Source organism: Scyliorhinus torazame, chromosome 19 (assembly GCF_047496885.1).
Source record: "Scyliorhinus torazame isolate Kashiwa2021f chromosome 19, sScyTor2.1, whole genome shotgun sequence".
NCBI classification, from domain to species: Eukaryota; Metazoa; Chordata; class Chondrichthyes; order Carcharhiniformes; family Scyliorhinidae; genus Scyliorhinus; species Scyliorhinus torazame.
The window spans coordinates 8870002-8882321 of NC_092725.1; the positions used below are offsets into that span (position 1 = coordinate 8870002).

The window sequence follows — 12320 nt, forward strand, 5'->3', positions numbered from 1 at the left end:
GTCTCTGGGGGGGTGGGGAGGCGGTGTGTATGGTTGGGGGGGGAGGCGGTGTGTCTCTGGGGGCGGGGAGCGCTGTGTATGGTTGGGGGGGGGGAGGCGGTGTGTCTCTGGGGGGGGCGGGGAGCGGTGTGTATGGTTGGGGGGGGGGGGGAGCGGTGTGTGTGGTTGGGGTGGGTGGAAGCGGTGTCTCCTGGGGGGGGGAAGCGGTGTGTATGGTTGGGGGGGGGGGAAGCGGTGTGTATGGTTGGGGGGGTGGGGAGGCGGTGTGTATGGTTGGGGGGGGAGGCGGTGTGTCTCTGGGGGGGGGGGGGAGCGGTGTGTATGGTTGGGGGGGTGGGGAGGCGGTATGTCTCTGGGGGGGGGGGGAGCGGTGTGTCTCTGGGGGGGGAGCGGTGTGTCTCTGGGGGGGGGGCGGGGAGCGGTGTGTATGGTTGGGGGGGGGGAGCGGTGTGTATGGTTGGGGGGGGTGGGGAGGCGGTGTGTATGGTTGGGGGGGGAGGCGGTGTGTCTCTGGGGGGGGCGGGGAGCGGTGTGTATGGTTGGGTGGGGAGGCGGTGTGTATGGTTGGGGGGGTGGGGAGGTGGTGTGTATGGTTGGGGGGGGAGCGGTGTGTATGGTTGGGGGGGTGGGGAGGCGGTGTGTCTCTGGGGGGGGCGGGGAGCGGTGTGTATGGTTGGGGGGGGTAGCGGTGTGTATGGTTGGGGGGGGTGGGGAGGCGGTGTGTATGGTTGGGGGGGGGAAGCGGTGTGTGTGGTTGGGGGGGGTAGCGGTGTGTATGGTTGGGGGGGGAGCGGTGTGTATGGTTGGGGGGGGTAGCGGTGTGTATGGTTGGGGGGGGTGGGGAGGCGGTGTGTATGGTTGGGGGGGGGAAGCGGTGTGTGTGGTTGGGGGGGGAAGCGGTGTGTGTCGTTGGGGGGGAAGCGGTGTGTCTCTGGGGGGGGGGGGAAGCGGTGTGTCTCTGGGGGGGAGAGAAGCGGTGTGTGTCTGGGGGGGGGGGGGGGGGGAAGCGGTGTGTCTCTGGGGGTGGGGGGAGGTTGCTGCTGCAAGTCCTTCCCCGGTCTCCCTGATGTTTTCTCTCTCTGCAGTTGCCCGGGTCTGTAACGGTTTGGCCGCTGATGAGCAAATGGACGGCTCGATGAGTCGCGAGGTGGTGGAGGAGTCTAGGATCCCAGGCTCGGCAAACGGTGTTGGTGCCAAGTATCGGCGCCCACTGGACGTCGGCGGTGGGAGCGGCTACTACCGTCCTTCGGGCCGTGCCCTTGGGGGAGAGGGCAGCTACCACCGGCCCATGGGGAGGGCCCTGGGAGGCGATGGCGGATACTATCGGCCCATGGGGCGGCTGTCGGGGGCAGACGGCAGGATCAGAAACAGCGGTCACCTGCACCGGGGCGACAGGAGGAGCTTTGGCCGTCGATTCGAGAGGAAGCCCATGGAAGGATCAGTGAATGGCTTTGCCCGTCGGTGGAAACCCAGGCCCATGGGGAGGGAGGGCCCAGGTGGACGGGTGCCCAGGGCCCGGGACGGTGATGGGGAAGAGTCACCGACCTCTCCGGATGAGGGGAGCGGCGGGGCTGGGGAAGAGGAGGAGGAGGTGGACGAACAGCAGCAGCAGCGTTGGACGCTGTTCAAACCCCCCGCCACGTTCCCCGTGGACAGCAGCAGTGCCAGAACGGTTCCGCGCATCAGCTACGCCAGCAAGGTGAAGGAGAATCTGAGCCTGGAGACAGCAGCAGCAGGGGGAGGCAGCGACGACAGCACTGGCAGCGAATCGGCCCCCAGGCTGGGCCAGGGCCTGGGGGCAATCTTTCACAACCAATGGGGCCTGTCGTTCATCACGGAGCCTGGCCCTGGCGGCGAGAGCTCCAAGGCCCAGCATCAGGCCGAACTGAACTCGGGGCAGCCACCGGATCCCGGCCGCCTGGCGGGCCCAGGTCCCGACTGCCCCCCTGTAAACAGACTGAACCCCGGCTGTGAGCGGTGGAGGGGGCCTGCCCCACTCGAGCTCCAGGACGTCGTCCTCTATTTCTCCACAGGTAGGAGTGGTGCTGGGGGTTGGGGGGGGGGTAGAGACAACCGACAAATTAGCCACTTTAACCCAGAGGCTGCAGCAGTCCAACACCACGCAGACAAGTGGCAGGAAAGGGCCAGGCTTCAACACGGGCCTGCGCTTGGGTCTGGGCTGAGGTGGGTTGGACTCCTCGAAGGGGTGGGTGGGGGGTGCAGCTAGTCAAATAAGACCAGGGTGGGGGAGGGGGGGGGGGGGGAGACGGGGGAGGGGACGTCGGGGGAGGGGAATGGGGGTGGGTGTCAGGGAGGGGGGAGTTTTGGGGGGGGTGAATGCTGTTGATCGGAGTGTGAATTGTCCCCGTTTGTTTTTCTAGAATGGGATCGGATTTGGGAGAGACACAAACGAGGTGAGGACATTTGGAGCCCCTCGTTCACTCGACATTCGGAGCCCCTCGTTCACTCGACATTCGGAGCCCCTCGTTCACTCGACATTCGATCCGATCATGGCGAACCTCCCTCGGCTCCCCCTCACCTCGGCTTCTCCGCTTCTCCTCCCCCGCGTCCCGGACACTGAGCCCCTCCCCAACACCATGTATGATTGTGGTGAGCCTTCCTCGTTGCAACACCCCGATCCCTGTGTGAAAGCGGCCAATTGTCTTCCTCATGACTCGCTGTCTGCGGATGTTAGCTTTGGGCGTTCCAATTGGGAATCCATACCATCAGCCCTTTGAGCCTGCTGCACGATTCAACATGGTCACAGATGATTGTCTGCCTTAATGTCGCACTTTCTTCGTTCCCCTTCACGCCTTGAGTCTAGAAATCTGTTTCCTCAAATTAAACCAGTGACTTGGCCTCCCTGAGGTTCGGTGATTGAGAATTCCACAGCTTTCGCACCCAGTGAAGACGTTCCTCCTCGGTCCCAAATTACCCAGCCTGTACCCTGAGACAGTCACCCCCTCATTATTGACGATTTCTTCTTCCTCCCACCCCCTCCTGGCCTTTTACTCCATTTTCTGCTCTGCAGCCAGTTCTTGATCCATGCTGATATATCTCCCCCCTCTGGGCGGGGTGGCACCCTATTTTAAAATCACCACCTGACAGTAAAGATGGATTTACAGTCACTGTTATTGTGATGGAAGTGCCCTCTTGGCCCGTCTCTGATCGATTCCAGTCCCTGTCCCCGTCCCCACTCCGGCCAGTGGCTGATGGGGGATTCTACCCTCTACGGCTGTCATGCTAATGGGTAACTCTCATTTATGGTGGGTAGTCCCAGGGATCAGGCCTGACCCCCCTCGGTCCGAAAGAGCCCAGGATACATGACCAGAGCTATGGTCATGTATCCTGGGCTTGCACTGACAAGCCCAAGCTCCTGCCCTCATTTCTCAGGGGCAGTCAGGGGGATGGTCAGTACGGTGGGGACGGGGTGAATATGCTGTTAACGCTTTGCCCTCCCCGTTCTAGAGCCCTCCGCAGTCGTGCTGTATGAAGAATCACTGGACACAGCTGGTCTGAAAGACTGACCCCAGTCTCGTGCTGAGGGAACGTGGTTTCCGAGGCTTCACTCAGTGAGGAAGAGTCCCAGCTCTGCCGTCTCCGCCCTGTGCTCCAGCGCTCCTGCTCGAGGCAGGAAAAACGGTCAAACCCCCAAGACGCAGGACATCCAATTGAGCAGCAGATTTTGAAATATTGCAGACAAATGATTAAAGCCTGTTGTTTTTTTCCAATGGTGTCTCCTCGTTAATGGGTTGGTGGGAGGGAGGTTGCAATTTCTTCAGTAATCACAACCACATGGTTCAATCGTTAACCTGGACCCAGTGAGACCCGTACCCCCAAACCTTATTCAATGGAGAGGTGGTTGTGCATGACCGAGTATTTCTGATGTTGAGTCAGCCCCCCCCCGACACGACAGAAATGTGCTGTACTCTGATCAATGGGCAAAATTACCCCGGTATAAAGAGCAGGGCAAATGCAAACAAGGCAGTGATCACCCCACCAGTCTGCTCTCGTTCACCAGAGGGAAGGTGTTGGCAATGTTGTGGAGCAGCACTCAGTGAGCAGATTGGGTCTGCCAGGGTCACTCAGCTCCTGACCTCATTACAGCCTGGGACCACACACACTGAGAAAAGAACTAGACTCCAGCGGCGGCTCTTGAACTCCTGCAGTGATGTTGCAGTAACTCAGGCTAGTACCTTCGGCCCAAAATTCTTCAACTGCTTCATCAACGCAGTGGGGATTGTGCAGTCACCCGCAAACATGTTCAGCACCATTCGTTACTCCTCAGATAATACAGCAAGACCTGGACAATATCCAGGCTTGGGCTGACTAGCACTAGTCGGCCATCTGGCCCCTCGAGCCTGCTCCACCATTCAATGAGATCATTGCTGATCTTTTGTGGACTCAGCTCCACTTTCCGGCCCGAACACCATAACCCTTAATGCCTTTATTCTCCAAAAAAACAATATCTTAAAAACATTTAATGAAGGAGCATCAACTGCTTCACTGGGCAAGGAATTCCATAGATTCACAACCCTTTGGGTGAAGGCATTGACCAAGAGAGAATCTAATGATCGCCCCTTGACATTCAATAGCATTCCCACCGCTGAATCCCCCACTATCAACATCCTGGGGGTTACCATTGATCAGAAACTGAACTAGACCCAGCCACATTAATACTGTGGCTCCCAGAGCAGGTCAGCGTCTGGGACTCCGGCCACAAGTCAGGAGTGTGGTGGAATCCTCTCCACTTCCTGGATGAGTGCGGCTCCCAACAACACAAGCAGCTGAACAGCATCCAGGACACAGCAGCCCCGGGTGGTTCACATCCCATCCACTACTTTAAATAGTCACCTCCCTCCCAGCGGCAGCCGTGTGTACCATCTACAATATTCACTGCAGTAACTTAGCAAGCCTCTTTTGACCACCTTCTAAATGCCCTCTACCACCTGGAAGACGAGGGGCAGCAGATGTCTGGGAACCGCTCCCCTGGCAGTTCCCCTCCAAGCCCCACACGTGGTTAGCACTGTTGCTTCACAGCACCAGGGTCCCAGGTTCAATTCCCAGCTGGGTCACTGTCTGTGTCGAGTGCTGGGTGTGCTCCGGTTTCCAACCGTTAGGTGAATTGGACGTTCTGAATTCTCCCTCTGTGTACCCGAACAGGTGCTGGAATGTGGCGACGAGGGGATTTTCACAGTAGCTTCATTGCAGTAATGTCAGCCTACTTGTGACAATAATAAAGATTATTATTACTCCACCATCCTGACTTGGAACAACCTCACTGTTCCCAGGTCAAATCCTGGCATTGCATTCCAGCTGTTGGTGTATCTCCTGCAGTTCAGAATAGTGGGTAGAGGGGCTGAAAATGCAGGCCTTCCTCAGAGATGGTCAGGCCCCATCACGGAGCTCAGCTAGGAGTGTATAATAATGTAACATGGATTATTTGTCCCAGTAATAGGCAGCTTGAAACAGTACTCACAAACTGCTGTAGATTGCACATTGTAGAGATGGTCTAATGTGGCCTGGACAGCTGGAGCGAGGAGTGCAAGAGCTGCAGACAGAAAGTTTGCTGCATATTTATTCTACCACACTGTACCAAAACACAGCTTTTATTAAAATACATCACACAGACAAGTGATACTTAAAACTCCGGCAGTCACATGTTACAATGTGGGCCGAGATGGGAATCCAAACAGGGCCAGCAGGATTTGTTACAACGGAAAGCTGCCTTCAAGCACAGTCGTTGAAATGGGAACAAATAAAAAGTTGGTTCTGAAACACTGATTGCAATGGGATGGTGGGAGGTTTTCAATTCCCAATCACGGTCGAATCCCAGAGCCAGTGTGTGGATAGAGCAGAGACTGAGGGAAGTCCAGACGGGACACGTCCCTCAGGAGGCCTGTCTTATTTGGAGCGATGAGTCACTGTGCTCCCCCACCCCTGACTCATGCAAATTCAGCACCCGCAGCCTCTCAGTCTGTGCCCATATCTACAATCGTCCCAGTCGGATGAAGGAGCAAGAGGAGGAAATACAGACTGACATTTCAAAGACAGTAAGGGGTCTATTTCCATATCACACTCAGCCAGGGAGAGTGCAGGGAAGAAACCTTGAGACAACTTGTTGAGAGTTTGGACACCAGCGCAGGGAGATGATTTGATCCGTCCTCACAAAAAGACTTCACTTCGCCATACAGCTCACCACGTTAGCCTAGAGAGGTTACAAACACAAGTATTGTTACTCAGCAGCGATAACCCAGACTCAAGTATTGATCAATACAGTCACTGTTTATTCAGCAGGGTGAGGCTCACTCACTGTGTAACTGTACAGAGTCACTGTTTATTCAGCAGGGTGAGGCTCACTCACTGTGTAACTGTACAGAGTCACTGTTTATTCAGGGTGAGGACCACTCACTGTGTAACTGTACAGAGTCACTGTTTATTCAGCAGGGTGAGGATCACTCACTGTGTAACTGTACAGAGTCACTGTTTATTCAGCAGGGTGAGGATCACTCACTGTGTAACTGTACAGAGTCACTGTTTATTCAGGGTGAGGATCACTCACTGTGTAACTGTACAGAGTCTCTGTTTATTCAGCAGGGTGAGGATCACTCACTGTGTAACTGTACAGAGTCACTGTTTATTCAGGGTGAGGATCACTCACTGTAACTGTACAGAGTCTCTGTTTATTCAGCAGGGTGAGGATCACTCACTGTGTAACTGTACAGAGTCACTGTTTATTCAGGGTGAGGCTCACTCACTGTGTAACTGTACAGAGTCACTGTTTATTCAGGGTGAGGATCACTCACTGTGTAACTGTACAGAGTCACTGTTTATTCAGGGTGAGGATCACTCACTGTGCAACTGTACAGAGTCACTGTTTATTCAGCAGGGTGAGGATCACTCACTGTTACTGTAACAGAGTCACTGTTTATTCAGCAGGGTGAGGATCACTCACTGTGTAACTGTACAGAGTTACTGTTTATTCAGCAGGGTGAGGATCACTCACTGTGTAACTGTACAGAGTCACTGTTTATTCAGGGTGAGGATTGCTCAATGTGTAACTGTACAGAGTCACTGTTTATTCAGGGTGAGGATCACTCACTGTGTAACTGTACAGAGTCACTGTTTATTCAGGGTGAGGATCACTCACTGTGTAACTGTACAGAGTCACTGTTTATTCAGCAGGGTGAGGATCACTCACTGTTACTGTAACAGAGTCACTGTTTATTCAGCAGGGTGAGGATCACTCACTGTGTAACTGTACAGAGTCACTGTTTATTCAGCAGGGTGAGGATCACTCACTGTGTAACTGTACAGAGTCACTGTTTATTCAGCAGGGTGAGGATCACTCACTGTGTAACTGTACAGAATCACTGTTTATTCAGGGTGAGGATCACTCACTGTGTAACTAACTGTACATAGTCACTGTTTATTCAGCAGGGTGAGGATCACTCACTAACTGTACAGTGTCACTGTTTATTCAGCAGGGTGAGGATCGCTCACTGTTACTGTAACAGAGTCACTGTTTATTCAGCAGGGTGAGGATCACTCACTGTAACTGTACAGAGTCACAGTTTATTCAGCAGGATGAGGATCACTCACTGTGTAGCTGTACAGAGTCACTGTTTATTCAGCAAGGTGAGGATCACTCACTTTGTAACTGTACAGAGTCACTGTTTATTCAGCAGGGTGAGGATCACTCACTGTGTAACTGTAGAGAGTCACTGTTTATTCAGCAGGGTGAGGATCACTCACTGTATAACAGAGACAGAAAATACAGGAGGAGGCCATTCGGCCCCTCGAGCCTGCTCCGCCATTCATTATCATCCAATTCAATAGCCTAATCCCACTATCCCCCTTCGCCCCAGGTGCGAGTGCTTCTCGAAAACACACAACATTTTGGACTCAACTACTTCCTGTGGGAATGAATTCCACAGGCCGACCACTCTCTGGGTGAAGAAATGTCTCCTTATCTTGGTCCTAAATGGTCTCCCCCATATCCTCAGACTGCGACCCCTCGTTCTGGACACACCCACCATCAGGAACATCCTTCCTGCATCGACCCTGTCCTGTCAGAATTTTAGAGGTTTCTGTGAGATCCCCCCCTCATTCTTCTGAACTCCAGCGAGAACAATCCCAACCTCGTCAATCTCTCCTCGTACGTCAGCCCCGCCATCCCTGGAATCAGTCTGGTAAACCTTCGCTGCTCTCCCTCTAGGGCAAGCATCCTTCCTCAGAGAAGGAGACCAAAACTGCCCACAATACTCCAGGTGTGGCCTCACCAAGGCCCTGTACAATTGCAGCAACACATCCCTGCTTCTATACTCGAAACCTCTCGCAATGAAGGCCAACATACCATTAGCCTTCTTTACCGCCTGCTGCACCTGCAGCTTACCTTCAGTGCCGTCAGATTTACTGGTCTATAAATCCCTGTTTTCTCTCAAACCTCTCTTCAAATATTGGAGTTACATTAGCCACCCTCCAATCTGCAGGAACTGTTCCAGAGTCTATAGAATGCCGGAAGAAGACCACCAATGTATCCACTATTTCCAGATACACCTCCTTCAATACTCTGGGATGTAGATTATCAGGCCCTGGGGATTCATCTGCCTTCAATCCCATCAATTTCCCCAACACCATTTCTCTACTGATATTGATCTCCTTCAGTTCCTCTCCTTCACTAAACCCTGCTTTCCCCAACATTTCTGGTATCGTATTTGTGTCCTCATTTGTGAAGACAGAACCAAAGTATGTGTTTAGTTGTTCAGCCAATCCTTCGTCACACATAATATATTCCCCTGTTTCTGACTGTAAGGGACCTACATTTGCCTTCACCGATCTTGTTCTCTTCATGTACCAAAAGGAACTTTTGCAGCCAGATTTTATGTTCTCCGCAAGCTTACTCTCGTACTCTATTTTCTCTTTCTTCATCAATCCTTGGTCCTTCTTTGCTGAATTCTAAACTGTTTCCAATCCTCAGACCTGTTGTTTATCTTTGACCAATTTGCATGCTACTTCCTTGACTTTTGTGCCAGACAGGAATAAAGAATTGTTCCTCCATGTGCCCTTTGGATGTTTGCCTGGCCACTGTCATCTCGAAGTAACGATCAAAGCCAACTCACGCCTCATATCATCGAGGTTTCCTTTATTAAGATTCAGAACCCTAGTCTCAGAACCAACTACTTCACTCTCCATCTTGATAAAAAAATTCTATCATGTTGTCGCTCATCCCCAAGGGGTCTCGCACAACTAGATTGTCAATGATTCCGCAGAATCCAGTCTAGGACGGCCTGTTCTTTAGTTGGTTGCTCGATGTATTGGTTCAGAAAACCATCCCGTCTACACTCCAGGAATTCCTCCTCTGCGGTATTGTGGCTAATTTGCCCAATCTATATGCAGATTTAAATCATCCATAAATAGAGATGCTCCAAGAGCAGCACAGTGGTTAGCACTGCTGTCTCATGGTGCTGAGGACCCGGGTTCGATCCCGGCCCCGGGTCACTGTCCGTGTGGAGTTTGCACATTCCCCCCAGTGTCTGCGAGGGTCTCACCCCACAACCCAAAGATGTGCAGGGTAGGTGGATTGGCCACGCTAAATTGCCCCTTAATTGGAAAAAAAAAATCATTGGGTCCTCTAAATTTATTTTTAAAAAGTAGATGTTCCTATATTGCGTGCGCCTCTAATTTCCTGTTGTATGCAATTACAGTTTGGGACAAAAACAGGAAATGCTGGATAATCCCAGCATGCCTGACAGCAGCCCGCCTAGTGCTGGATAATCCCAGCATGCCTGACAGCAGCCCGCCTAATGCTGGATAATCCCAGCCTGCCTGACAGCATCCCGCCTAGTGCTGGATAATCCCAGCATGCCTGACAGCATCCCGCCTAGTGCTGGATAATCCCAGCATGCCTGACAGCAGCCCGCCTAGTGCTGGATAATCCCAGCATGCCTGACAGCATCCCGCCTAATGCTGGATAATCCCAGCATGCCTGACAGCAGCCCGCCTAGTGCTGGATAATCCCAGCATGCCTGACAGCACCCGCCTAGTGCTGGATAATCCCAGCATGCCTGACAGCATCCCGCCTAATGCTGGATAATCCCAGCATGCCTGACAGCATCCCGCCTAATGCTGGATAATCCCAGCATGCCTGACAGCATCCCGCCTAATGCTGGATAATCCCAGCATGCCTGACAGCATCCCGCCTAATGCTGGATAATCCCAGCCTGCCTGACAGCATCCCGCCTAATGCTGGATAATCCCAGCATGCCTGACAGCATCCCGCCTAATGCTGGATAATCCCAGCATGCCTGACAGCATCCCGCCTAATGCTGGATAATCCCAGCCTGCCTGACAGCATCCCGCCTAATGCTGGATAATCCCAGCATGCCTGACAGCATCCCGCCTAATGCTGGATAATCCCAGCCTGCCTGACAGCATCCCGCCTAATGCTGGATAATCCCAGCATGCCTGACAGCATCCCGCCTAATGCTGGATAATCCCAGCATGCCTGACAGCATCCCGTCTAATGCTGGATAATCCCAGCATGCCTGACAGCATCCCGCCTAATGCTGGATAATACCAGCATGCCTGACAGCATCCCGCCTAATGCTGGATAATCCCAGCATGCCTGACAGCATCCCGCCTAATGCTGGATAATCCCAGCATGCCTGACAGCTACCGCCTAATGCTGGATAATCCCAGCATGCCTGACAGCAGCCCGCCTAGTGCTGGATAATCCCAGCATGCCTGACAGCATCCCGCCGAATGCTGGATAATCCCAGCCTGCCTGACAGCATCCCGCCTAGTGCTGGATAATCCCAGCATGCCTGACAGCATCCCGCCTAATGCTGGATAATCCCAGCATGCCTGACAGCATCCCGCCTAGTGCTGGATAATCCCAGCCTGCCTGACAGCATCCCGCCTAATGCTGGATAATCCCAGCATGCCTGACAGCATCCCGCCTAATGCTGGATAATCCCAGCATGCCTGACAGCAGCCCGACTAATGCTGGATAATCCCAGCATGCCTGACAGCATCCCGCCTAATGCTGGATAATCCCAGCATGCCTGACAGCATCCCGCATAATGCTGGATAATCCCAGCATGCCTGACAGCATCCCGCCTAATGCTGGATAATCCCAGCATGCCTGACAGCATCCCGCCTAGTTTCCTTTATTATCCGCAGTAATTTACTTTTACGACAGTTTTGATGTCCAAGTACAAGCCTCACTAATGTTTTGTGCCCCAAGTGTTTCTCAGCTCTCCCCATACAGATTGGGAGCTAATATTCTCCTTCACTATTGTGTTAATTTACCCTTTGACCAGCAATGCACTCTTTGCATCGGTTCCCATCCCCTTGCCATATTAGTTTAAATCCCCCCCAACCACTCTAGCAAATAGCCCCCCTTGGACATCAGTCCCGGTCCTGCCCAGGTATAACCCGTCCAGTTTGTACTGGTCCCACCTCCCCCCAGAACCGGTTCCAATGCCCCAGGAATCCGAAACCCTCCCCCTGACACCATCTCTTCAGCCGCATATTTATCCGATACATCCTGCTATTTCTACTCTGACTAGCACGTGGCACTGGGAGTAATCCTGCAATCACTGCCTTTGAGGTCCGACTTCTCAACATTCTTCCTAACTCCCGATATTCTGCTTTGAGGACTTCATCTCTTTTTTTAACCTATGTCGTTGGTACTAATGTGCACCATGACCACTGGCTGTTCACACTCCCCCTCCAGAATGTCCTGTAACCGCTCAGAGACATCCTTGACACTAGCACCAGGGAGGCAATACGCCATCTTGTTTGTGGCCACAGAAACATCCATCTATTCCCCCTACAATTGTATCCCCAATAGCTATTGCATTCCCACATGTTTATTCTTCTGTGCAGCAGAGCCGGACACAAGAACATAAGAACTAGGAGCAGGAGTCGGCCATCTGGCCCCTCGAGCCTGCTCCACCATTCAATGAGATCATGGCTGATCTTTTGTGGACTCAGCTCCACTCTCCGGCCTGAACACCAGAACCCTTAATCCCTTTATTCTATCTATCTATCTTTATCTTAAAAACATTTAATGAAGGAGCCTCTACTGCTTCACTGGGCAAGGAATTCCATAGATTCACAACCCTTTGGGTGAAGAAGTTCCTCCTAAACTCAGTCCTAAATCTACTTCCCCTTATTTTGAGGCTATGCCCCCTAGTTCTGCTTTCACCCGCCAGTGGAAACAACCTGCCTGCATCTATTCTATCTATTCCCTTCATAATTTTATATGTTTCTATAAGATCCCCGTATAAGATGCCCCAGTTATGTGAGTGGGT

At 52.8% G+C, this 12320-nt stretch overlaps 2 protein-coding genes across 3 annotated transcripts in view; one reads left to right on the top strand and one right to left on the bottom strand.

The window, feature by feature from the left end:
- Positions 1-1090: 1090 nt before the first annotated feature.
- LOC140396003 (uncharacterized) lies at positions 1091-3731 on the top strand. Its single transcript, XM_072484040.1, has 3 exons — positions 1091-2033; positions 2382-2414; positions 3469-3731. Exons 1-3 carry the CDS (start codon positions 1124-1126, stop codon positions 3525-3527), a joined length of 1002 nt encoding a protein of 333 aa, XP_072340141.1. The 5' UTR covers positions 1091-1123; the 3' UTR covers positions 3528-3731.
- Positions 3732-5593: 1862 nt separating this feature from the next.
- Positions 5594-12320, bottom strand: part of kif22 (kinesin family member 22) — a 196206-nt gene continuing 189479 nt past the window's right edge. For both annotated transcript variants that reach the window (XM_072484041.1, XM_072484042.1), the window contains exon 15: positions 5594-6208. In XM_072484041.1, coding sequence (XP_072340142.1) covers positions 6179-6208 — 30 coding nt within the window. In that variant the 3' untranslated portion in view covers positions 5594-6178. The remainder of the gene's footprint in view (positions 6209-12320) is intronic.